The 27,012-nt window shown below is 35.9% G+C and overlaps 1 protein-coding gene across 9 annotated transcripts; it reads left to right on the forward strand.

Moving 5' to 3' along the window:
* PWWP3B (PWWP domain containing 3B) lies at positions 1–25,616 on the forward strand. Of its 9 annotated transcripts, XM_053201501.1 has the most exons (9): positions 25–135; positions 1,139–1,344; positions 3,003–3,188; positions 7,412–7,588; positions 8,307–8,407; positions 10,485–10,616; positions 18,337–18,470; positions 20,735–20,806; positions 21,851–25,616. In XM_053201501.1, exon 9 carries the CDS (start codon positions 22,072–22,074, stop codon positions 24,151–24,153), a length of 2,082 nt encoding a protein of 693 aa, XP_053057476.1. In that variant the 5' UTR covers positions 25–135; positions 1,139–1,344; positions 3,003–3,188; positions 7,412–7,588; positions 8,307–8,407; positions 10,485–10,616; positions 18,337–18,470; positions 20,735–20,806; positions 21,851–22,071; the 3' UTR covers positions 24,154–25,616. The 9 variants fall into 9 exon arrangements, with proteins under 9 accessions (XP_053057473.1, XP_053057478.1, XP_026909168.2 ...); XM_053201498.1 differs by lacking the exon at positions 1,139–1,344 and having other exon boundaries at positions 1–135; positions 3,008–3,188; XM_053201500.1 differs by lacking the exon at positions 1,139–1,344 and having other exon boundaries at positions 11–135.
* The last annotated feature ends 1,396 nt before the right edge of the window (positions 25,617–27,012 follow it).

Below are 27,012 nucleotides of genomic sequence, written 5' to 3' on the forward strand. Positions count from 1 at the left end.
TGTGCCTGGCCAGTCTTGGGGGAGGAGCCGTATTAACATACAGACTTGGAGGCTTCCGCTGAAGAGAAGCTTGGAGGTAATGGCTGTCGTAAAAGCTAGTTATTTTCGGAGATTTCTGGAAACTTCCGAGTAAAGGTGAGAAAAGAAGGGACTGCTGGTTTGGAGTAAAAGGAAAGGGGTGTCTTTTCGTGGGAGTCGTTGTTTCTGTGAGGGAATTGATATCTGGATTTTGTATTCCTCCAGATATTTTAAAAGCCCACATTTTGAAAGTGGGGGAGGTGGTGATCAGATTACACCTGCAGGAAAAATAGTTCATGAGGTTGCCAAAGCTAACTTCTGAATAAGGCATTTTAGGTTTGAAACAAAAAGCAGTGGTAACAGGAGATAAATGATGAAACAAAAGTTGAGAAATTAATCTTTCTTCTTGTGAAAAAAGATTGTGATAATCCCAAATGAAAAATTAAGTTAGTTGGGGTTGGTGGCTTTTTATATTACTTTGGTTGTATTGTATTTCTAACAAATCTTACTGTTGTGGTGGAGTTTGTATGGTAATAATCTGAAGTAATGTATAAGTGTGCAGATTTAAATACTTCTGAAAATTAGGAGTTTGGTTATTTGTCAAGGGATACTCAATGCCTTAAAAGAATTGCCTTTTTATGGATGTTTAGAAGACCATCTTTGTCTACATCTCTACCTATCAAAAGAATGATGTATTCCTTTATTTGCTATAATCTGAAAAATACCTGAAAAATCATAAGCTAAGGAATAAAGGACATATATTAACATAATAAAACACAACAAACACTATGTCTAGTAATAAAGGATGTCTGGAGGAAAAAAAGAGGAAATTTTCCACTTCTTCCTTCCACATTTCACTTAGCATGTAATACTTATGTCAGCATAAAAAACAGAATTTTAAAACATGGGGGAGAAAAGTATCTTCCTCAAAATGTGTGTGTGTGTGTGTGTGCGCATAAACATGGGAAGATATTCAAATATATGGGTGAATAAATGTAATCTCAGATAGTACATTCTAGAACATGTATGATGAGGGAAATAATCAAAGGGATTAGACCCAAATGTAAGCAGTAAACGTCTCAGTGGTTGAAGTAATGATGGTGTGTATTTTCTTCTTTAGATTTTATGTACCTTTAGATTTTTTTGGAAATACATAATGGAGCTGAAAAGGAAAATCCATTTTGTTACCGTTATTTAAATAGATACCACGCACACTCCATTGTCTTTATCTGGAGGTGTATCTGAGAAGGCTGGTTATCTGTTTGCTTGGATTTTCTTGCAGTTCAGATATTTAGACTACAATCCAGACTTGGGTTCAAGCAGAAGGTATTTATTTTTATTTTCATGTACTCTTGAGAAATAATTCAAAAAATGCTTAAAACATATTATAGAATAGTTACATGGGATAGTGCATCCATAATGTTGAGTACTATGCAGCTGTAAAAAGAAGAAGCTAATGCAGTGAGCTAAATGCAATAATAAGAAAAAGTGTCCATGATATATTCCAAAAATAGGCAAATTGCAGAATGGCCTATATTATGTTAATACAATATATGCCAGAAAAATCTGGAAATATGCATGCTACTTTATTAATTGGGGATATAGGTTTAGTTGCACAGACAGCACACTTCAATCTTCTATATATAATATTTCTCCATTAAAAAAATCTTACTTTGAGGGACACCTGGGTGGCTCAGTCGGTTAAGCATCCAAGTTCAGCTCAGGTCATGATCTCACAGTCCGTGAGTTCGAGCCCTGTGTCAGGCTCTGTGATGACAGCTCAGAACCTGGATCCTGCTTTGGATTCTGTGCCTCCCTCTCTCTCTGCCCCTCCCCTGCTCATGCTCTGTCTCTCTCTGTCTCAAAAATAAATAAAAACATTTAAAAAAATTTCTTAACCTTATTTTGAAAATAGTAACCTGAAATAATTTTCATTATGAGAAAACGAGATAAAATTTTAGAAATATAGACAACTTGTTTAAAAGTAATTCCTACTTATCCCAAGGGAAAGTGGAATGGCAAGATAATGCAGAAAATATTTATTGATGTGGAGAGATGATAAAATACATTCTTGTTTAAAAAAATACACATTTATAAATATCTGTAGAAAAAAATCTAGAAATATATAGAGCGAACCATTATATTTTGACCATTATGGTGGGGATTTGCTTTCTTTGAAAAACTAAAAGATGAAGTAAGAACTACAATAATGCATGAGAGATATTATAATAAAAGCCATTAAAATGAGGAATTATGATTCCATTTTTGTCTAACACAATTCTTAAATTGAGGAAATATATTATGTGTGTATATATATATTACATATATATATATATATATATATATATATATATATATATATATAAAAGAGAAAGAATGAAAACATATAGAAGCCTAAGGCCACTGTCTGCATAACTGTAGGTCCCACTCTTCCCCACAAAGGACCAGGGTATCTGCAGTTCTGTTTACAGTCACAAGATGGCACTTGCTAGGTGTCTTAATTTTTCTCCAGGCACCCATTTTTATGAAGTGGATGAACAAAGCAATGAAACATATTTTTCATCAGCAGATTATGAAACAGTACATAGAATTTTATTGTAGTTCCATTGAAAATTTTCACATGTATAACAGAAAAAGCATCCATACTAGGAATGATGTTAGAATTCAAACAGAAAGCATTAAAAAAAAAAAAGTAGCTATACAGGTTTGGATGTGAAAGACACAGGCAATTGTTATGTCCCTTCTTTCCTGTCCCCAAATCATACTTTTCATGAGAGAGCTTATTTTAGCAAGAACCAAATAGCAATTGTATCACAGAGAGCATTTCAAATAACAACAAAACGGGTAATGAACATAGCATCTTCATCACAGATGAAACTTCATTTCTGTGCTTCAGAATAACACATCTGCTAAAGTTTTGGTAGCGAAGTTTCTTTATGCCTTTTCCATTTAATTGGTTTGATTCCCTCTCTCTTTTTGGACAGAGTAGGTTAATATCAAAGATGCACATGACTTGGGAAATCTGCATGTGATCTCAGTTGAGCCCTAGAAAGGCAGTGCGACCTTAGAAGTGCTGAGCAGGGAGAAGGCTTTGCCGGACAAGCAGTTGGAGTAAGAATCAATACAAGAAGATCACAGGACCAGCCTTCCCATAATTTATGAGATACTGGGTAAAGCCTTCCCCATTTCATGAAATATTTCATGTTAAAAACATGTTGAGAACTTGGAATGTAATTCATTTTGCTTCCTGCTTTCTAGCCATAGCATTTTAAATTACAAGCCACATTTCATATTAAAATTACATTAGGTTGAGAATTAGAGGTACAATTAATATTCTTCCCTATTCTGTAATTAAGAGTCAAAGTTTCTCATTTGGGGGGGGGAAATCTCATGTGTCAAACCACTGTGAGGAAAATTGTGCAAGCGTCCATTCAGGTATCTACCTGAGGTTTCAGCCAATGGCCTGACTCTCTATTCTTTCACCACTATTTTAGGTTGTCATCACCACATCCTAGATAACATAGCTACAAAGATTTCTTAAAACCTGCTTAAAGTCTTATGACCTTCCTTAAATAGGCATCTGTATAGTCTCCTGAATAGTATCTTATAGTGGTTTAACATTTAATTCTTTCTCAGCAGCCATCACGAATCTGACTCCTAAAGTCATGCTTTTAGTGAGGTTGGTACTGAACCCTCCTATCTGTGTCTGTGAGATCTTTGGTTGCTTTGGACAGATGGGGCAGCACTCGAAGCTTAAGAAACATAAAGCCAAGCTTTCCCTCATGATAACCCAGTGGGGTCCAAAAGGCCCAAATTATCCAGAGCCTCTCGGGATGCCAGAGAGATGCCTCTCTGGCTCTGCTGCCAGAGCCTCTCCCACATACGTTCCCTTCTTATATTACATTAGAAATAATAAAGATAGCATATTGGGTTTGTTACCATAATACTTCTTCTGTTTTTGTTCCTCTCCCCCAAAATGTGTTCCATATCTCTGACCTCCGCTGATACTCACTACTTATTCTTCTGATTTTTATGTTATCTTCATCCTTATTTTCCATGTTCTTTCTGCTTAGCAAAGTAAACTTTTATTTGATTCCTTTTCTTTTCCACTATGTTTTAATCTAATTCAGTTGTCACCCTTTGAAAACAGTTTATTCAGGCTATTTTTTGAAGTTTCAGAAGGATAAGAGGCTACAGCACGTGAGAACCATTTACTAGCCCTAGTAAGAAGAGTTAAGGGTTCTTTAAAAACAGTGCTTTTCTAGAAAACCAGGTAGCTAAAACCAGATCATTGATGTAAGGATTTTCCCAGCATATAGTGTATCTTTTGATTGACTTCTTGTCAGATGCATTAATTGAACATGTGCAAATTCAGTTTCTCTGTGATTACGTTAGGACATCTTTTACCCCCTTTCCCATACTTCCTGTCTCATCTGTCTCTTTCTACTCACTTATACAGGTAATAAACTCTTTTTTATTCTAACATTAAATGTGATTTAATATTTATACAATGTAGGTTAATATCAGAGATAACGTGTGACTCATGCATCTTTCTTAACTATGTTGTCTAATATGGGGAGATGACAACTTAGCATAGTTGCCAAGGATTTGATATTTTTCTCTCCACTGAATTAATACAGGTCTCAAACCCAAAACTGTCTGCCTGCCTGTTTGAACCCTTCAGAAACGTAACTCTGTCATAATGCCTCCATGACAAATTCTTAAAAGCTAGGCATTGGATTCTGCCAACAAAAATCCATACCTCCTCACCAAACAGCCCTTGATGTCCTTTATTCAGATTGGTTAGCAGAATAATTTTGACCCAGCCTAACACTGCTGTTATGTGTCTCTGGAAGAATGATGGCTTCTTCTTTCTTCAGAGTCCCCAGTGCAGACAGTTTTCTTTCTCGTTTGCTAATTACAGGAAGAGCTGTGTCATACTGCAGTTCTGTGTCTGTCACCTGAATAGTCAGAGGTGGCAGGAGGCAGGAATTGTGTTTACTTGTTCACTGTGGTAATGGATAGGGTTGTGAGGATCTCACCAACTTTACTTATGTTTTATAATTTTTTTGTTTTTAAACTTGGCATAACATTATCTTAAGAGAACGAACCCTCTGAATGATCCACTGGCAGTGTGTAGGTTTTTGCACTTCCTGGGAAACAACACCTCTAAGTTAAAAATCTAAATTTAAACCTTAATTTCTTGAATATTTTATAAACACAGAATCTCGATAAAAGCAGATAGAAAAATGATTTTCTAATATTGAACTAGAATCTGCAAACAACAAAAGCACAAGGAGTTGACAAATGTAAAATGAGGGTGGAATGAACTGGGGCATTTCTCTACCTAACAAATGGTTTCCAGTCCCTGCTATATCTTAAGGGAAAGGTATTGCCAGGCTCTGAAACACAAAAGAGATATGTCCTACCTACTACGTGGCCAAGTGAATGCTATCATGCAGATATGGTCAGTGCAAAAACATAGTGCAGAAAAATATTTTTAAATTTGTGTGGGAATGTGGATGTATGTAAAAGATGGAGAGTTTATATATAAGTATGGTAGCTACTGAAAGTGGTTGTAGTTCACCAATGTGTTTACCAGAAGGGACATGAGATTAAGCAATGCTCACTCTGGGGCTACATTTGCCAATTTCTTCACAATCTGAAGGTAAATGACATCATCCTTGGTTCTACCAAAGAGTCAGGATTCCAAGCCCAGGAGGCAGGGAATACTTGTAGAGAAGATCCTTTTGTTTGGAAGTCAGGTAGACTTTGGCTTTAATTTTGTTTTGACCTCTTTCCAACTTCATGACCTTGCACATGGGTAAGAGTGCCCATTTCCTAATTTTCTGGTCAACTCTCCATTGTATCATTTCCTTGCGTTTTTGTGATTTAAATTAGGTAGAAAAATCTCATTTCTGTTTTTGTTTGCATCTCTTTGGTGATTAGGGAAGATGAGTATCTTCCATGTATTGCCCAGTTTTAATTTTTATTTTGAATGTTTGGGTTTGGGGAAGGCCCATGAATAGCACTTTCTTTTCTCCACTGAACAAATTGAGCAAATTGATATAAAACAAATAAATTTGCAGATGGGAGCCAAAATGTCAGCTTTGTACAATGGGGAAGATAAGTTGCAGGGCATTGGTTATTGTGAAAATCCAGTGGCCCTTATAACACCACATTTAAATTTTTTTTTAATGTTTATTTTTGAAAGAGAAAGACAGAGTACAAGCCGGGGAGGGGCAGAGACAGAGGGAGACACAGAAACCAAAGCAGGCTCCAGGCTCTGAGCTGTCAGCACAGAGCCAGACACAGGGCTCAGACTTAGGAACTGCAAGATCATAACCTGAGCCAAAGTTGAACACAACTGACTGACCCACCCAGGTGCCCCAACCACCACATTTAAACAAATCTAACAAACAGCCTAGAAGCTTGCAACCATACAAAAAGGACAGAGATACCTGTAGTTGAATTACTTGTGCTTGATTAGAGCAAGTAAATATTAGGAGCAGGGAAGAACTCTTCCCTCAGAATATTGTGAACTGCCTGTTTGTATCCTTTGCTCTTTTTTTTTCATTTTGCTGTTTATTTCTTATTTTTCTTAATTTTTTAATGTTTATTCATTATTGAGAGACAGAGGGAGACAGAGCATGAGCATGGGAGGGGAAGAGACAGGGGGAGACACAGAATCCAAAGCAGGCTCCAGGCTCTGAACTGTCAGCACAGAGCCAGATCTGGGGCCCGAACTCACAAACCACAAGATCATGCCCTGAGCTGAAGTGGGACACTCAACTGACTGAGGCACCTAGGAGCCCCCATTTTGCTGTTTATTTCTTATTAATTTGGAAGCGCTACTTTAGAAATTTTTTTTTAATTGAAAATGGTTCTCTCAAGTTTGTTCTTCTGTTTTCAACTTTGGTTTATTGTGTTTTTACCATATTTTTAAATTTCAGTATATTCAGAGACATATATCTTTTCTCTAAGGATTTTGGTTGATGTTTTATGTTTAGCAATGACTGTACTTGAAAAAAACTAGAAGATATTCTGAAGGATAAATGAGACAAAGACATATTATGTCCCAGAGCCAAAACTGTAGACAATTAATTCTTCACAAAATAATGTATTGATTCACTGCGATCACAAACAAGGATCTAACAGCTCTTTTTTATGGACAGTTACCAGCGGGGTCTTAAAATCTTATAGAAATAAGGTGCCAAAAAAGGCAAGAAAAATATGCAAGAGCTATTTTAACTGGGTCTTTATTTTATGATAAAAGGATTTGCTACTTCTTTTCAGGAAATCACCTTACCTGTGGTTTGAATGGTTATTGAAGAGACACGTGTTGTCATTTCACTTTCAAGTCTTTTAAAAATGAACGTTTTTCCCCTTTAAGTGAATTTCAGTTAACTTGGCGATTCTCCTCCCTCTAATTGAGGGAAAGCCCCCCTACTTCCCCCATCACAGGGAGGGGGTGGAGCATTCTCTGAGAAGCTTGGAACTGAGCTGTGCCTGGCCAGTCTTGGGGGAGGGGCTGCATTTCAGGAGGCTGCAGCTGACAAGAAGCTTCAAGGTAATGGCTGTCTTAAAGCTAGTTATTTACTGGGAATTTCTTCGGGCTTTGGTGTTACGGTGAAAAAAAAAAACAAACATTGTTGCCTGGGGGAGGTGGGAATGCACTATGATTTGGGGAAAATTGCTGTTAGTGTGACAGAATCAATCCCGTGAAAATTTAGTTTCTCGATATTTTTTGAAGTCCACAGTGTGGGAATGAACGATCAGATTACAGCTTCTAAATTCTAAATTCAGTGAGGCATGCTGTTCATGTTAATTTTTTACGTGGCATGCATGTTTCTATTTTTGTTAGATTTTAATTATATTTTGATGTAAACATTTATTATTCTACACAAAAAGTGAGAAAAATGTAAACATAAAAAGTGATTGGCACATACAAACACAAATATAAATGTACACAATCGAACGTGGAAGAGATTCATATATACTGTTGAGTGATAACACTTGTGAAAAATATATGCATTTTCATTAAAGAGAGAGCTAGACTCCCATGCTAACAGTCAGCATCTCTGAAGTGTTTAGATTACTGGGGATTTCAAAATACATTTTTATTTGGTTTCAGCATTTTTAAAATTATTTTGTTCCATGATTATTTTTATACTTAGAAGAGCAACATAAAGCTGAAACGCTGTACCTGTCTGGTTTCAGACACATAAATGTTCACAGACACAACAACAGGCATGCAAACATACCCCCTCCTTGTCTTTTGCCGATAGTGGAGATTTTGCTGGACCTGATCAAGCCTGTAGCCTGGTTGCTGTGTTGGCTACCACCCTGCCTGTGTGTTCTCCTTGCAACTCATTCTTTCAGGCCACAGGTATGGCTGTGGTCAGCAAGAACCATTTTTCTATATCTTTTAAGTTTATTAGTGGGACAGGGGATTTGGCTTATTTCTATGAGCAGTTTTAAAAATATGATGTGGCATGGTGCATCCATACAGTTGAATGGTATATAGCTGACAAATGGAAGTATGAACATGTGATGATTTGAAAAAATGTCTGAGAAGTAATATGAAGTGAAAACTGGAAATTACAGAATGGCAAGCACTATATTATGTCATTTAAAGATAAAGGACTGCCTTAATACAACATGTATAACAAAATCCCCCAAAATATAAGGCCAGCTGCTAATGGGATTGTGTGGTTGTAGACATAGGACAGTCTTTACTATCTCTACGTAAAAATAATCCTTAATACATAGTTATTCATTTTTTAATAGTAGCAGGAAAAAAGTTTGAAGTAAAATCTTATAAATTAGGGGGAAATTACATTTGAAGCAAGTCATTAAAAAATCACATTGAAAATACTTACTGATACGGGAAAACTTTCAAACCATGCACTTGAGCATGATAAAAAAGCTGGTCTGAAATCATATGCATTCCGGTATATTTTTAAATAAATATTATGGAAAAATATTCAGGAAACAATAATATTATTTTTCTAGAATTATACTTTCTTTTTATAAATCACATCTTTTCAATTTTCATTAAGTATGCAATTTTTTATCAGACCATTGGAAGTAGACATTAGCATTCCATTTTTTGCATAATGCATAACAAAACTCTAAATTTAAGCATGGTATATTCTAGAAGCCTGAGAAAACTGCTGGCTTGGCAGCGTGTAGTTTCCACCCTTCCAAAAGGATCTGGCAGTAATACAGTGCAGTTCTGGTACTGGTCACAAGATGGCGCTTGACAGATTTTCCAAATTTTTTCCAGGCAACTGTTTTTATGAAGTGTGGAAACAAAGCCATGAAGCGCATTTTGTATTAGTAAACTATGAGATGGCATGTAGAATATGATTATAGTTCTATTGAAAAAAACCGTATGTGTTTAGAAGAAAAAACTCCACATGAAGACTGATGTGAGAACTCAACCAGAAAGCACTCTTTTTAAAAGCAACTACAGGGGCGCCTGGGTGGTGCAGTCGGTTAAGCGTCCGACTTCAGCCAGGTCACGATCTCGCGGTCCGTGAGTTTGAGCCCCGCGTAGGGCTCTGGGCTGATGGCTCGGAGCCTGGAGCCTGCTTCCGATTCTGTGTCTCCCTCTTTCTCTGCCCCTCCCCCGTTTGTGCTCTGTCCCAAAAATAAATAAAAACGTTGAAAAAAAATTTTTTTAAAAAAATAAAAGTAACTACATAGAATTTGGCCTATAGAAGACACAAGGCAATTGTTATTTCCCTACTCTTCTGTCCTCACCTCACCTTTTACTGATAAAGATGATGTCAGTATGAACCAAATAACAACTGAAATGCACAGAGAACATTTCAAATAAGAACCACAAAAGAATATAAGCATGACATCTATATCATAGATGAGATTTTGTCTCATTCCTGTTTTTCAGAATGACACACCTGCTAAAATTGTGGTAGGGAAGTTTCTTTACACCTTTTCCATTTTTAAAAAAAAATTTAATGTTTATTTTATTTTTGAGAGAGAGAGAGAGGGAGACAGAAGATCCAAAGCGGGCTCTGTGCTGTCAGCAGAGACTAATGTGGGGTTCGAACTCACAAACCATGAAATCATGACCTGGGCTGAAGTCCGACACTTAATGGACTGAGCCACACAGGCGCCCTTTATATTTTTGTAATGTTTATTTATTTTTGAGAGCGAGAGAGAGACAGAGCGTGAGCAGGGGAGGGGCAGAGAGAGAGAGGGAGACACAGAATTTGAAGTAGGCTCCAGGCTCTGAGCTGTCACCACAGAGCCTGACAAGTGGCTTGACTCCATAAGCTGTGAGATCATGACCTGAGCCAAAGTCAGAGGCTTAACCGACTGAGCCACCCAGGCTCCCCACACCTTTTCCATTTAATTGGTTTGATTCCCTGTCTACTTTTGAACAGTGTAGGTTAATATAAAAGATGTGCATGACCTGGGGAATCTGCATGTGATTTCAGTTGAATCCCAGAAACACAGTGTAACCTCAGAAGTGCTGAGCAGGGAGATGGCTCTGCTGGACAAGCAACTGGAGTGAGAATCAAGACAACCAGATTACAGGACCAGATCCTCCATGATCCACGTGACATTGGGTAAGACTCTTCTCATTTCATGTTAAAACATGGTTAAGTTGAGAATATGCAGCACACTTTATTTTTATTCTGGCTCACTAGCCATAGCATTTTAAATTATAAGTCAGAGATTCTAGTGTTAGGAAAGAATTAAATATGTTAAACTCCTATGAAGAAATTATACAAATGGAAGTGTACTTATGGAAGACTTTCAGGTCTCTGCCAACTGTCTGACTCTCAAGAAATCCTTGAGAACTACCCTATTCAGTAGGTAGCTATGGCAGCCTCTCAAAATATCTAACTCCTAAACTCATCTTCTTAATGAGGTCATGGTGCTGTACAAACCCCAGTATCCGTCTGACTGCCTTGGGTAGATAGAACAGCACTGGCAACTTTAAGAATTTAAGATTACCCTAGAATTAACCTCAACAGGCCCCAAAGCATCAAAATATCCAATAATAGAAATGGTTTCCCTGACACATTCCCCAACACCCCCCATCCCCTACCATACACATACTCATTCATATTTTATATGTAATAGCTACAATAAGTATTACATAGTGGAGAATTATAGAACTTTTTTTGAATTTTCAAATACTTTTCCCCAACCACAATATGGGTTTTTTTTGGTGCCAGGTATTTATTCATCTTTTTGTATGTCCTCTCCATTTTCATTTTCTACCTTCCTTCTTTGACAGAAGAAATCCTTTTGCTTATTTTCTTTTCTCTTTGCCTTCTGTTTAAGTAAATATGTTCTTATTATCTCCCATTCAAAATTACAAATTCGAATTCAAATTCAAATTCAAGCTTCCTAACAATTTTTCAGCAGGATATGTATTAGTACTGAATGAGAAAACTATTTAGTAGCTCTAAGGCAATAGAGGCCTCTAAAATCACTGTTTTTGTGGCTACCTAGGCAGTCAAACATAGCCCAATGACCTAAGGATTTTTATAAATGATTCATATTTCTAATCTATATCCAGATGTACCAGTCAATCACACACAGATTCAGATCTTCAGTGATTCATTTTGAACTCTGTTTATTTTCCCTTTCTTATGTTCATATCCTTGCTATGCACACTTAGACTGTTACTGAACTTTTACAAATTATTTTTCCTTGTAATGTATTTTTCTATCTTTAAAATTTTTTTAATGTTTACTCATTTTTGAGAGGCAGAGACAGAGAGCAAGTAGGGAAAGGGCAGAGAGAGAGGGAGATACAGAATCCGAAGCAGGCTCCAGGCTCTGAGCTGTCAGCACAGAGCTTGATGCGGGGCTTGAACTCACAAACCACAAGATCATGACCTGAGCTGAAGTCGGACACCTAACCAACTGAGCCACCCAGGCACCCCTCCTTGTAATATATTTTGATATCTAGTAGTACCAGTTGCCCCTCCAGTCAGGTAGTAAAGTTAGAACCTGGTCCCAAACCCATGTCTGTTTATCTATTTGAAAACTTCTAACACGTAACAACCTTACTGTAATGCTTATCTGAGAAACTCTGATATTTAGACATTGTATCTTTTAATAGTCTGTCATATGTCTGAAAAACTGATAAAACTGATAAGTACATTTATTAAGAGTGGTAACAAGAAATAATTTTGGTTCAGCCTGGATCTTTCCCTATGGATGTCTCTGAGAATAATGGAGTGTGGAAGGGAGAGAACAGGAAGGGGATTCCTTTTTTAAGTTCCCCAAGGTAGATCCCATACAGTTCTTTCTCTTTGCTTGTTAATCCTAAGAAGAACATAGCTGAGTCTCTCTACTTCAAAGTGTAGGAAAGCTTTGTTTGATATGTGCTATAATGATGACGTTGTGAGGCCTCATCAACCTTTGCTTTATTTTATTTCTTTTAATATATTTCCCATTTCATCATCCTGAATCTTAATTTCCTAGCAGCTTCAAATGTTAGCACTTTGTAGGTTTTAGCATTATCTGGGGAATACAAAATCTCCAGACATGGCAGGTTTATCTTCTTGTGACCCCTGAGTCACTGTTTTTTTTTTCCTTTTTTCCCTGTCATGGTCACATACACTTGACAAGAGATTATGGAGTCCCTTTGGCTCTGGCAGGGATGCACTATCTGGCTAGCCTTTTTTCTCACCTGAGATGTTCATTCTTAGTAAGTTTTCTTCTAATGTTCCTCCTCTTCAGGTGGGCTCACATTCAGCCAGTGAACGTTAATAATAAGATTTTAACTTTGTTTATAGCCAGTGTCCATTATCTGTTTGTGCCTATTCAATATTTTGTATATCTGCAAATTCCTTGTAGTATCTGCAATTCCTTGCTTTACCAGTGCTCATGGCCCCCTCATGGTTTTTTACGAGTGTTGCTATTTGTTTATTCTATAACCATTCTTTCTCTTGTATATTATTTGGCTTATATTTTCTCATTGAGGGGCATACTTCTTATCCGGATCTCTGTCTCCAGATTATAACACTTTGGCTTTTACTGCTTCTTTTCCTTCCATTCACATAGTTGAGTGGTTATGTGAGAACTTCAGTTTAGTTAAAAGCTCTGCCAATGAGGATAAGTTTACAAACTGTAAGGTGACGATGTCATCTGGATTCTTGACATTTGTCGTGTGTTAACTAACATCTAATGAATATCAAACTCTTGTATGTATCCCCATTACTTAAACAGTAAAATCCAGTCTTCCTATATAGGTCATATTCTGATTTTGAATGCCTTTTTTAAGGCTCAGATTTATTGAGGTGTAATTTACATAGATTTAAATACTTTTAAGTGTATAGTTGATGAGTTTTCACAAAGATCTGTAGTCATGTAATGATGAATACAGTCAGGCTATATATCATTACTATAATTCCAAATTGTTCCCTCTTGCCCCATTGTAATCAATACTCACTCTAATTCCTGGTGACCACTGATCTAACTTCTGTCCTTATAGTTTTTTATTTTCAAAAATGTCTTATAAATGCAGCCATATAATACATAGTTTTTTTTTAATCTGGATTCTTTTACTTAGCATGATGTTTCTGATATTTACCCATGTTGATGTTTGTATCAGTAATTTGTTATCATAGCTTAGAAGTGTTCTAATATCTACAATTTGTGTATCTACTCACCAGTAGATTTATAATTTGGGGTGATTATGATTAAAGTTGTTATAAACATTCCAGAACAGATCTCTGTGTGTATATAAGTTTTTATTTCTCTTGGGTAAATACCTAGGAGTGGGATTCTGGGTTATGTGGTAAATGTGTGTCTAACTATGTTAGAAACTGCCATACTGTTTTCTAAAGTAACTGTGATATCTTGTATTTTCACCAGCAGTGTATGAGTTCTAGTGGCTCTGCATCATTGTCAGCAATTGATACTGTCAGGATTTTTCTCTTTTTAATATTAGCCATTCTTATAAAGTGATGTCTTATTGTGATTTTACTTGCATATCCTTAACTGTTAATAGTGTTGAGCATCTTTCAATGTGTTCACTTGATATTCATATATCTTCTTTGATGATGGTCTTATTTAAATTGTCCATTTTTTATTGGGTTGTTAATCTTATTGTTAAATTATAAGAGTTTCTTCTATATGCTGAATAAATGTTCTTTATTAGATATGTGTTATGCAAATATATCCTCCTGTGGATTTTCATCTTATTTTTCTAAAAGCAGAAGTTTTCAAGTCCAATTTATCAAATTTTTTATGGTGCATGCTTTTTATGTTTTAATAAATCTTTGTTTAAATGAAGGCCTCAAAGGTTTTCTACTTTGTTTTCTACTAGAAGTTTTATAGTTTTTGCTTTTACATTTAGGTCAGTAATTCATTTTGAGTTCATTTTTGTATATGGTCATAGATAAGGGGTCAAGATGAATATTTTTGCATATGATGTCCAATTGTTCCAGCACTATTTGTTTAAAAGACCATCATTTCTCCATTTATTACCGTTGTCAAAAATCTGTTGACCATATTTGCTGATATATTTTTGTTCTATTTATCTATGTGTCTATTTAATGTTAATAGTACACTATAATAATTAATAATTGATAACTAATTAATAATACACTTGATTGCTGTAATCTTAAAATCAAATAGCATGAGTCTTCAAATTTCATATTTCCTTCCCAAAAATGGTCTGCCTATTCTAGTTCCATTGCTTTTCTATGTATAGAGATAACTTTCCAATTTCTACAAAAAAAAAATTCTGCTGGGATTTTGGTTGAGATTATAATGATTCTATTGATAGGTTTGGGGAGAAGTTACATCCTAAAAATACTTAGTCAATGAACATGACATATTCATTTATTTAGGTTCTTCTTTAATATCTTTCATCAGTGTTTTGAAGTCTTCAGCATACAAATTGTGCACGTATTTGTTAGATTTGTTCTATCTTAGTATTTCCTGGTTTTTGATGATATTATACATGGTACTTTTTAAAACTTCAACTTCCAAAATAACCTAATATAATTATGGGAGTGAGTGACATCCCATCACTTTTGCCAAATTCTATTGATTAGAAACAAGTCACAGGTTCTCTCTATACTTATCAAGAGGTTCTGTCAACTCCCCATACATAATTATTTCAACATTAACTAATTCACCTGTTCATCCAGGCACATTTATAGAGCACTTTTCCATTTGCAGTGGGGTAGGTACAGTGTATCTTAGTGATTAAGAGCATGGACTCTAGAGTTAAAGTACCTGGATTAAAATTCCATGTACCACATGCTCTCTAGATATCCTTGTAAACATTCATTAACCTCTCTAAAGCCTTATCTACAAAATGGGAATACTCATAACACCCACCTAACAAGATTTTATGAGAATTAAGAGAGATAGTGTATACAGAGCACCTGGTAGAACACCTGGCACATGGTAAGAAACACTTCTGGCTTCTATAATTTTTATCATTTTTTTTAATGTTTATTTATTTGTTTTTGAGAAAGAGAGAGTGAGAGGGAGGGGCAGAGAGAGAAAGTGAGAAAGAACCCCAAGCAGGCTCCACGATGTCAGTGCAGGACCCGATGCGGGGCTCAGTCTCACAAATGGTGAGATCATGACCTGAGGGAAAATCAAGAGTCAGATGCTTAACTGACTGAGCCACCTTGCACCCCAATTTTTGTCGTTATTATGAATAATACTACTGTTGTGCAGAATGAGTTAGTTATGGGACTCTCCATGAAATAACCATCTGATTATTAAATGAGATAATATGTTGAGTGCTGGGAACAGGTATTAAATATTATTATATTCATAATTATTATATATCTTCATTATAATAATAGTAGTAATAATAGCTTTTTTATTATTGGTTATCATTCCTTTCCACCTCCTGCTATATAGAACAATAAAACATAAAATATTATCCAAGGAATTAATCTTTTCCTTTGCATTTTGTTTGGAAAATGGTAAGGTAATGTAGCATTTCTTGATTCATGTGCAATATAGAAAATAGACAAATGAAAGAAAGTATAGTTTTGATGTAATGGCCATACTCTATTTGCATTTGTTTTTTTCTAAACATGTGAAATGAGAAGAAAGGGTAATAAATATTTCATTTATAAAATATATAGTGGAATCTCTACATTATATAGTAATACCTTGAAAGCTTTGAAAAGTATTAATTCTGTAATAAAAATGATATTATTTTTGTTAGTGATTACAAGATCGACTGTTTTGTTCTGCTACTAGAAAGAGAGACTGGAAAACACAGTGATTTACATAAGATAGAAGTTTATTGTGTCATTAAGTTATAGGAATGAGCTGGCCCCATTATTGAGGGGTTCAGGATCTTCCATCCCTAGTGAGTTTCATCTTTTTTCTACATCACTTGGTCCAGAATGACTGTCTGAATTCCACCATGGTCAAATTCTAAGGGGGAAGCAAGAGAAAGAAGGAAAGTGAAAAAAGCCCAAGTTGGCTGTTTACTCCATCTGGAAGTACCTTCTCTGGAATCTTTACAAGTATTTCTGCTTACATTCTTTGGCAAGAAATTCCATCATATTACCATGGCTTGTACAGTAAGAGAGTCTGGAAAAAGTAGTATTTTAAGAGTTTACACTGTACCCTGAATGCGACTGGGGTTCTGCTAATGAGGACAAATGGAAACAGTGGATTTTGGGCGAGCAACTAGAAATTTCTGACGCAGTCATTATAACTATGATACGTGGTTGTAAACAAAAAAAGCATTAAACAATAAAGGAAATCTATAAAAGATTGAAAGGGAAAACTTTCAAAACTTTGGCAGAGAGAATGCTAAGGGGCTCACCAAACTCCATTTCATTTTTCTCTTGGGTCACAGGGAGACTGCCTCCCCGAGGCTCTATGGCAGTTCTAGCTAGTTGACTGTGACTAGCAGTGATGTTTGCTAGACCTGTCCCTAAAACCTGCCACAGTATTCTCCAGCTTCCCTCTTTATAAGATTTCTAGCCAGATGCAAAAAAATGCAGTTGAGGACTTCAAGGCTAAAGAAGATGGTATAGCCATAGGATGGAAGAAGTTTGAGTCTCTTAATGACTCCTTGGAATAGAGCTCCCTCCCTATAATAGCAACATGATGGCTTGCATTTTATTTTGACATCAGGAAAATAAACTTCTGTGGCTGAGCCTCTGAGATTTAGGGGTTGTTTATATACAGAACATTACATACTCTAATTGTTAGAGCCCCAAATAATATACCAGTCTAGAGATGACCTTCATTAATTTATTGATACTTACTGTTCCAATGTTAATCCTTATATAATGGTAAATTTTTATAATATATATGTTATATATTACATGATAGAGTGTCCAAATAAAACATGTCATCCTTAAATATCTTCATCCCGAAATTATCACTAATGATATTGAAAATTGGCTTTCTAAGTTAAATCAGGAAATCTAAATTTAAATTTAACACAGGAAAATTTTAATGAATAAAATTTACAAAATACCTTTCAAGGGTACCTGGGTGGCTCAGTTGGTTAAGCGTCTGACTTCAGCTCAGGTCATGGTCTCACAGCTTGTGAATTCTAGACCCACATCAGGCTCTGTGATGACAGCTCAGAGCCTGGACCCTGCTTCTAATTCTGTGTCTCCCTCTCTCTCTGCCCTCTCATACCCTATCTTTCTCTCTCTCAAAAATAAACAAACATTTAAAAAATTAAAAAAAAAACAAAATACATTTCAGACATACAAAGACATGTAAATTTTTATAAATTATCCCCACATTGAATTGCCTGAGTGAAAAATACCAACAAAATAAAAGAAGGAATTTCCAATTATTGATGAGGGTATGTGAAATGGGTACTTTCCTGCAAAACCAGTGATTCTCAGCCTTTAGTCAGAAATATCCATGTTTGTGAAGAATTCTCTGAAACTTTTCTAAAGCATTTAATAGAAAAACAATAAAAGGAGAGATTTACCGTGTCATGGAAAAAGAAAAAAATATATAAAGCAATCTCTCTAAAATAAGGTACACTTTAGTGCATTCCCAGTCAAGACCCCTAATGAGCTATTTTATTGGAGGTTTAACAGCTGGGCTGTAAAATTTACCTGCAAAGGAAAGGTACCAAAGAAGGCAAGGAAAAAAATATGTTAGGAATATTTTAAACTAGATTTTTGTGTTTTAGTAAAGTGGTTTGCTAACCTCTTTTTATCCAAAAATTGCACGCTCTCAGAGTTGAGTGGAAATTAAACAGGCACTTGTTGCTATTCCACTTTAAAGTTCTTTGGGAAAAAAAACATTTTACCCTTTCATACTTCACTAGTTTAACTTGGCAATTCTCCCTTCTCTGATTCAGGGAGGTGCCTCTGTCATCCCCATCACAGGGACTGGGCGGAGAATTCTCTGAGAAGCTTGGAAGTGAGCTGTGCCTGGCCAGTCTTGGGGGAGGAGCTGCATTTCACCAGTCTGCAGCTGACAAGAAGCTTCAAGGTAATGGCTGTCTTAAAGCTAATTATTTTCTAGGAACTTCTCAGGGCCCTGGAGTAGAGATGAGAAAAACAAGGAGGGTGGTTTTGGAGTGGTGGGAAAGGTATGTGCTTTTCAGAGAATTGCTGGTGTTTTGAAGGATTTAATCCTTTGGAAATGTTGTATCTCCCAATGCTTTAAAAGTCTACAGTAAGAGAAGGGGTGATCAGATTACAGCCTCTATATTAAGGCCTCTGTGCAACATGGCCGTTCATGCTAATTTATTGACTTGGCATCACTTGTTTATATTGTTAGACATTCTGTTACTGTTTGAATTTTTAAGCATTTATTAAGTTACACACAAAAATGATAGATAAAAATATTTAACAACTTGGGGGGAAATACTCCTGTGAATTGATTACCATATAGAAATACTATGTATGTGTCATATGTACATGAATATGGAAAGGGGAGCATGTATGTAGCTGAGTGAAGACATTTGCATATATATATGCATGTATATATGTGTGAGTAGAAGCAAAACCTGGGAGAAAATAAACTCCCATGTTAGCATTTCTGGGTGGTCAGGTTACTATATTAATGTTATTTTTTTAGTGTATTTCAGCATCTTTAGAGTAGGTTTTCCCATGATTATTTTTTTTCAAAATTTAGAAAATTTTATTTTATTTTTTTAATATGAAATTTATTGTCAAATTTGTTGCCATGATTATTTTTATTATCAGGAAAGAAAAATAAAGCTGAAGCAACATGCCTATTTTGTTTCAAACACATAAGCAAGCATTCATAGATACATGCAGACATGCAAACATACCCCCCCTTTTTTTGCCAATAGTGGAAATTTTTCTAGACCTGATCAAACATGTAACCTGGTTGCTGTGTTACAGGCTACAGACTTGCATATGTTCTCCTTGCAGCTAATTCTTCCAGACCACAGATATGGCTGTGGTCAGCAGGGCTGTGATCTAAGAGTGAGATACAGTGGTTTATTTCTATAAACAGTTTTTAAAATTGTTACAAAGCATGGTGTACTATGTATCTGGAGAATAGAAACATGAACTCCTACATCTGGTGATTTGAAATGTCTGAGAAATAAATGGTATGAAGTGAGAAAACCAAATTAGATCATAACATTTATCATATGACTTCACTTAAACTTAAATATGTATGTTAGTGAAACATGTGTATGCTACTACAGGACTTGCAACCAAATCACGGAAAATGTGTCTGCCACAGTATTAATGGGATTATTTGCGTAGTTGGAGATACAGAGCTAGCTTTACTGCTCTCTATTTAAAATATTTACATCATAAGGGAAAATACTAACATAAAATGTTGCAAATGTGGGAAAAATATCATTTTAAGTAATTCATGAAATATGTGGAAAATAATTTATGTAGAATGATGTTCAAACTCTGCTCTTGAGATCTGAAGTTGGTTTGAAATTATATGCATTCATTTATACATGTAAAAATTCTGGAAAGAGAAAATATTCCTAGTGAATATTTGTATAGAGCTGTACTTTATTTTGCATATATCTTTTTGTATCTTTTAAGTTTGCTTCTGGATATTTTTACAACCAGAAATATTATAGTTGAAGACATTATAATCCTGTTATAATTCTATACAATAAAATCCTTGAGCTTATAACAAAAATTATAGAAACCTGGGAAGGCTCCTGGCTGGCTAAATGCAGTTCCCACCCTTCTCTCAAGAGAAGGATCTGATAGTGATTGACGCCTTGTCTGTACTTCTCCAGGAGGCTGCAGTTCTGGTTTTGGTCACAAGATGGCACTTGCCAGGTCTCCTGAATTTCTCCAGGCAACCATTTTTTGAAGTAGGCAAACAGAACAATGACACATATTTGTATTAGTGAACTATGATACAGTATATCGAGTGTAATCAAAATTCTGTTGAGAAAATTATATATTTAAAGAAGGAAAAATACACATGGTGATCGATGTGAAGATTCAAACAAAGGTCTATAGTCTGGCTCATAATAGACACAAGGTAGTTGTTCCTTCCCTTCTCTCTTATCCCTACCTTACAGTTTTCCTGAGAGATTATTTCAGCATGAACCAAATAGCATAACTGTATCACAGAGAGTGTATTTAAATAATAAGAACAAGAAGGAAAATAAACATGGTATCTATGTCATAGATGAGATTTCATCCCATTTCTGTGTTTCAGAATGACATGCCTGCTAAAGTTTTGGTAGGGAAGTTTCTTTATGCCTTTTCCATTTAATTGGCTTGTCTCTTTTTGGACAGCTTCCCTCCTTTTAGAGTACGAATGGAGACAACCAGATCATAGGGCCACACCCTTCACGAGTCACAAGTTGGGTAAGGCACTTTCCATTTCATGAAACATTTCACATTAAAAATATGTTGAGAACATGTGGTGTAATTCATGTTGCTTCCTGCTCTGCAACCATACCATTTTAAATTAAAACCCACATTTCATATTAAAATTATGTTTGTTTGAGCATATGAGGTATAATTTATTTTGCTCCCTGTTCTATAGCCATAACATTTCATAATTAAGTATCAGAGTTTCCAGTTTGGGGAAAGAATCTCATGTGTTTAACCACTATGAAAAAATTATGCAAAAGGCTATTAAGATTTCTACTATGAGGTCCTAGTCAGCTACCTGACTCTCAAGAAATCCTTGATAACTATCCTAATAAGTGAACATAGCAGTCATTCTGAATCTCTGCCTCCTAAGTTCATGCTTTTAACAAAGTCATTGTATGTTATCTGAGTCCAGGAAATACATAATCCTATTATCTTTGTCTACCTGCTTTGGGTGAACAGAGAAGCATTTGTTTACAGCTTAAAAATTATAAAGCTGTTTGTTCATCTAGAACAGTGCTTCTCAAGGAGTTCGTGGACCAGAAGCATTAGAATCACTTGAGAACTTTTTAGAAATATAAAATGTTGGGTCCTATCTAGACCCTCTAAATATAACTCTCGGGATAGGAGCTAGAAATGTAGTTTTATCAAGTGCTCCAAATTATTCTGATGCGTGCATAGTTTAGAGTCCCACTGGCCTAGGTAAAACATTAGGGGACACCTAAGTCCCAAAGCATCTAATAACATAGACTCCCTGACATATCACTGCAACCTCTTCCACCTCTGCCATTATGTATACAAATTTACTCCTTAATAATCATGTGTAGTAATAAGGGCAAGTTTTTGAATTTGAGATATTATAAAAACATTTCTCCAATTCTTGTCCCCCATCTTACATTATGTTGCTTTTTTCTCCTCCCAATTGATACCCCATTGAGCATTGTTCTTTCTTTTACTTTTCTGTTTGCAATTGCCCACCTCTACTTGGGCAAAAACTTGCTGATACCTTTCTTCTTTTCCTTTGACTTATTCTAGTATCCTCCATATTGTCCCATTCAAACAACATGTTCAAGCATCCTTGAGAAATTCAGCTGGAGAAGAACAGGTGACACAAGCTGTATATCCTTTGTAGTTCTAACACAAAAGAGGCTTTGATCAGAGTATTGCTCTTGGTTGAAACTGTCTTAGCAGAGTCAAGAATAGCCAGACACCTCAATCTCTGATAATAACCTCTTGGCACACATATATAAATCATAATGGATGCCGAGTATGTCCTGTGCAACTGGAAAGACCAGTTATGGCCGGCAAAAGTTTTGTCTGGATATGAGACTTCATCAAACAGTGAAAGAAAAAAGGCATTTTCCCTAGAAGTTCAAATACTCTCACTAGATGAAAAAATTAAAGTGGAAAGCACGGAAACAAAGATTCTAAATAAATCTCAAATTGAAGCCATTGCCTCCTCACTAGCAGCACAGTCAGAAGTCAGCACTCCACCTAGAGCGGAAACAGCCTATGAAAGGTCATTAAAAGTGGCACTGGATATTCTGAATGAAAGAATATATTTGAGTCAAGCAAGCAGTTCATATGACAAAAAAACCACTACTCTGTCTCAAAATGATCCACAAAAACTTTCTGATTCACCCCCTCATAAAAAGTACCGGAAGCATGAAGGAGACTTATCAGAATGTCTTGAGGAAAGTAAAAATGCAACATCCTCGTTAGTATCATTAGAGAATAATGATTCCCTGTATGATGATAAATCACAGGTGCATGCAACCATTGATACGCTTCCAAGTGAAATGGAAACAAAGTCATCAGAAAACTCCAGCTGGTGCCAGAGATTTCCTTCACTTTCAGAAGATGATGATGAAAAGGAAAGCAAGAAAGAGATTGATATCTCAACAGTTATGCCTTTGCATTCCACAATCAAAGAGGAGGATGTATGTGTTAAAGATGAAAAGTTCACTCCAACTTTGCCATTAGATACACTCACTGTGCCCAAAGCTTTGAAAGAGGAGGCACAGGACATTTGCCCAGAGACCCAGGCTATTTCCTCTGAATGCTCTTCCTTCTCAGAGTATATTGAAGATCCTGGAGAGGGCCCTTCAAATCCGTGCTCAGATACCAGCCAGAATCAAACTGTAGAATCAGAAGCAAGTGCTGTGACATCCACCAGGCATTGTTCATGGGAATGTCAAGTTTCATTTAGTGCCTCTAACAACGTCCTGGATTATTCACTCCTTCTTGTGAATAATGAAAGAAATCCTCAGAGACTGGATTTTGAAGAACTTGGAGAAGACCTTCAAGCTTCTGATAAGTCAGTGCATCTAAATCCTATTGATACTTCCATAGTAGATGAGAATGAGGAAGATGAAGAACTTCCACGCTTTGTTTTTAATTATGAGCCTCGTTCATTTGAAACAGGAATGATAGTCTGGTTTAAATATCAAAAATATCCATTTTGGCCAGCAGTGGTGAAGAGCATCAGGCGAAAGGAGAGAAAAGCAAGTGTGCTTTTTGTTGAGGCAAATATGAATCCTGAAAAGAGAGGTATTAGGGTGCCTTTTAGAAGATTAAAGAAATTTGATTGTAAAGAGAAACAAGCACTAGTGGATAAAGCCAGAGAAGAATACAGTGAAAGTATTGACTGGTGCATCTCGCTGATTTGTGACTACAGAGTAAGACTAGGTTGTAGTTCTTTTGCAGGCTCTTTCCTTGAGTATTATGCTGCTGATATTAGTTATCCGATTAGGAAAGTAATCAAACAGGATACCTTCAGGAACTTATTTCCTAAGCTGCATAATGAGAATCCTGTGGAACAGATGGTTGTGACTTCCCAGACCAAGAAAATGTCCTTCCAGAAAATTCTTCCTGACCGAATGAAGGCTGCTCGGGACCGAGCCAACAAGAACTTAGTGGACTTCATTGTGAATGCAAAGGGAACAGAGAACCATCTTCTAGCCATTTTAAAAGGTACAAAAGGATCCAGGTGGCTGAAATCATTTTTGAACGCAAATAGGTTCACTCCCTGTATTGAAACATACTTTGAGGATGAAGATCAGTTGGATGAGGTGGTGAAATATTTACAAGAAGTCTACAAACAAATAGATGAAAGAATGCTGACTGTGATAAGAGATGATAAAATTAAATTTATCCTGGAAGTTCTTCTGCCAGAAGCTATCATTTGTTCAATTTCTGCTGTTGATGGATTAGATTACAAGGCAGCTGAAGCAAAGTATCTAAAGGGACCATCCCTAGGATACAGGGAAAGAGAATTATTTGATGCAAAAATCTTATTTGAAAAGAGACGGAAACCATTAACAAATGAGTCTCATTAAATCTCTTGAGAATCCCAACCATAACAGAAAAATTACATACATATTAGTTTTAAAAAGTCGCTGAGCAATTCTAACATATATTTTCCAGAAATGAGAAAGTTTGGGTAATGTATTCACTTTTTTTTTGACATTTTTGTGTCTATGCTGTATAGTTAAATACAGTGTGCACAATCATTTTAATATTAAAATTGTACTGGTGTTAGATATTAACAGAGATAATTAGAAAAAACGTCTAAAGAACATCACATATATTTTTTGCTCAATTTTTTATAAAATATTGGGTTTTCTCTTAAGCTAGTTGAATTATTTTTCCTGCCATGCCTATTTATTTTTGGAAAAAAATATCTCTGAGACGTGGAACCAAAGATAGAGAGATGCTTTGCTATATACTATAGCTAACTGCAATTGCTTTTGCAAGATAACAGTCTGGAATTCAAAAATAAAGTAAATAGATTACCTGCATGCAGTCTTTCTGTGTGTGAATAACATCTCAGCATGCAGAAAATAATTTTGGCAGCCTTGAACAGGATTGTTCATTTTATGTTTCCCTGAAATTCCATTTATGGAGTGTCTTTTATTCAATAGTTGAATGGTTTCTTGCCTTTTGGCTGTCTTCATTATTAACAGTGAGACTGTATCTTAATATAGCCGTCTGATCACATGTGAAAGGCAGCTAGAGTCATTGTATTCATGGTCTGGCTACTCTAGATGAATGAATCCAGACTGACTGCTTAAAAGCCCATCTAATTTGATATAAACTATAGAAATGCAAGCACTTTGTTCTGAGTCTTGTATCTCTGAATATACAGTCATTTGTTTCAAACCAACCAATCTTCAGCATCTGGCTTATTCGTAAAATAGTTCTAGTTGGTTCCAATAGTATAAATGCCAACTGGTACGTTATTCCAGGCTACTAGAAAGAGTAGATGGACTAGAATCTGTGAATTTGGAAATGGGTCACAGAAAAAGCCTTCATTTGGCCAAAATTGACAGTTATCTGAATATGATTTAAAATATACAATTAAAAGTTAAAGTTTGAAGCCAATGAATTGTTTATTCTAACTTGAAACAAGACTTTAGTGAGAATAAATATTAGGAGAGCTGCTTTATTTTTAAAAATAGATGTAAAAATAAATGCTAAAGGCTTAACGTTTACCTGTCTGCGTTTTTACTGAGTGAGACACATACCATTCTTGGGTTTTTGTTATGTGTTCACATGGCCACATGTTTATGTAAAAGTTACAAATGTTTTATGTTTTGATTTGCAATAAAACTATTATACCTTTCACTTTGGATTGTCACTTTATCATACTTCAGATTGTGCAGCCTCCAAAGTAGTGTTTCTGTAAAAAAAATTATACACACACACATATATTATAATTTGGAATTTTTGCCTATTGTAGTTGTCATAAGTTTAACACATGTTATACATTATCATTCTAAATAAATATTCACTTTCATGATTGATTTTGTATTATTTTAAAAGAAAGCCATCTAAATTGCATAAGCTTCAGATTCCACAGAACCTTCTTTGGACCCTGCCTGACAAAGACCAAGACTCTGGGCATACAGCCAAATCAATCCATATAGCTTCTTCATGGTTCTGAGATGTATTTGACAACAGACATCACCACACTATATGTGACCTTGTACCCTGAGAAAACACTGTATTTACTCTATAAAACTGTGTCCCTTTGATTCCAATCTATTACCAACCTTCAGTTTTCTCAATGGAGCCAACTCTATCACTTGGTTCCAATATTTTCTTTCCTACCTCATTCATTCATTCATATGGTTGTGAGTCAGGAGAGCAAACAATGTGTGGTTTAAAGCTCAACTCTGAGGATTTAAGGTACCCCAAACAACAGGGTTAGATCTAAGGTGAACCAGATGATAATCTAATTTCTAAAATGATTAGGATGCACTACATCATAATAGTGAGAAGTACTTATTAACCTTGTGGACTCCTTATATTTCAAAACAAGAGCCCCAGGCTTCCCCGTATTTGAGTCCTGAGTATATGGTTTGGAGTGAAAGGAGGGTAACTGACTCCTCCTGGGATGTCATGTTGTAGCATTTATTGCAGTGAGGGAAATATGCTTCAGACATGCATCTATTCTCTATAAATGGGTTGGCATTTGAGGTATGGGAGTGAATGAATTTGGCTTCCAACTCAGCGTGGATTCTGAGATACCTTTCAGTCTAAAGTGGTTGTTGGAGCAGCCTCTAAGACTGCCCTAATCTGAATCTCTAACCCAAGTTTGTGTGTCTAGTAAGAATCCCCAACCTGTCATCTACACTAAGCCATTAGGTTAAGGAGACCTTCATCTCCTTCAGTCATAAAGAAGACTGCTGAATATAAGGCACAGGTTCTAATTGTAAGGCTAGAAGAGTTTCATGGAAACTGCATTCACATTACATGTCTCTATATCAATGTATGTATTCCAATAAAGAGTAGAACTCTAGGAGTTGGAATGGTAATGAGTATGAGAATCTTGAATATCTACAATCCCCTGAATCCTCAGCCTGGCAAAAGCAGCCCCTTAACCCTTATAATTGGAGAGCAGCCTCTCTGTTCCTAAAGACAAGGCAGTAACCTCATCTAAGGCAGCTACCTCAAAAGAAATTGCTTGTCTTCCTCAACACCCAGCATTGATATATTTCATTACTTCTAACTCTTAAGGGTGAGGTATCACAGCACAAAGAGCAAAATGTAGTCTTTATTTAGGTGGAAAATCCAGAAGAAACTACAGAGACTGGCTGATATGTACTAGAACGAACCAGGATAATATATGTTGGAATTGACTTTGAGGATGATGAATTATCAAGAGAATGAAGCAGAAAAAAAGTGAATATACG

This window comes from Acinonyx jubatus, chromosome X, assembly GCF_027475565.1.
Source record: "Acinonyx jubatus isolate Ajub_Pintada_27869175 chromosome X, VMU_Ajub_asm_v1.0, whole genome shotgun sequence".
NCBI lineage: Eukaryota > Metazoa > Chordata > Mammalia > Carnivora > Felidae > Acinonyx > Acinonyx jubatus.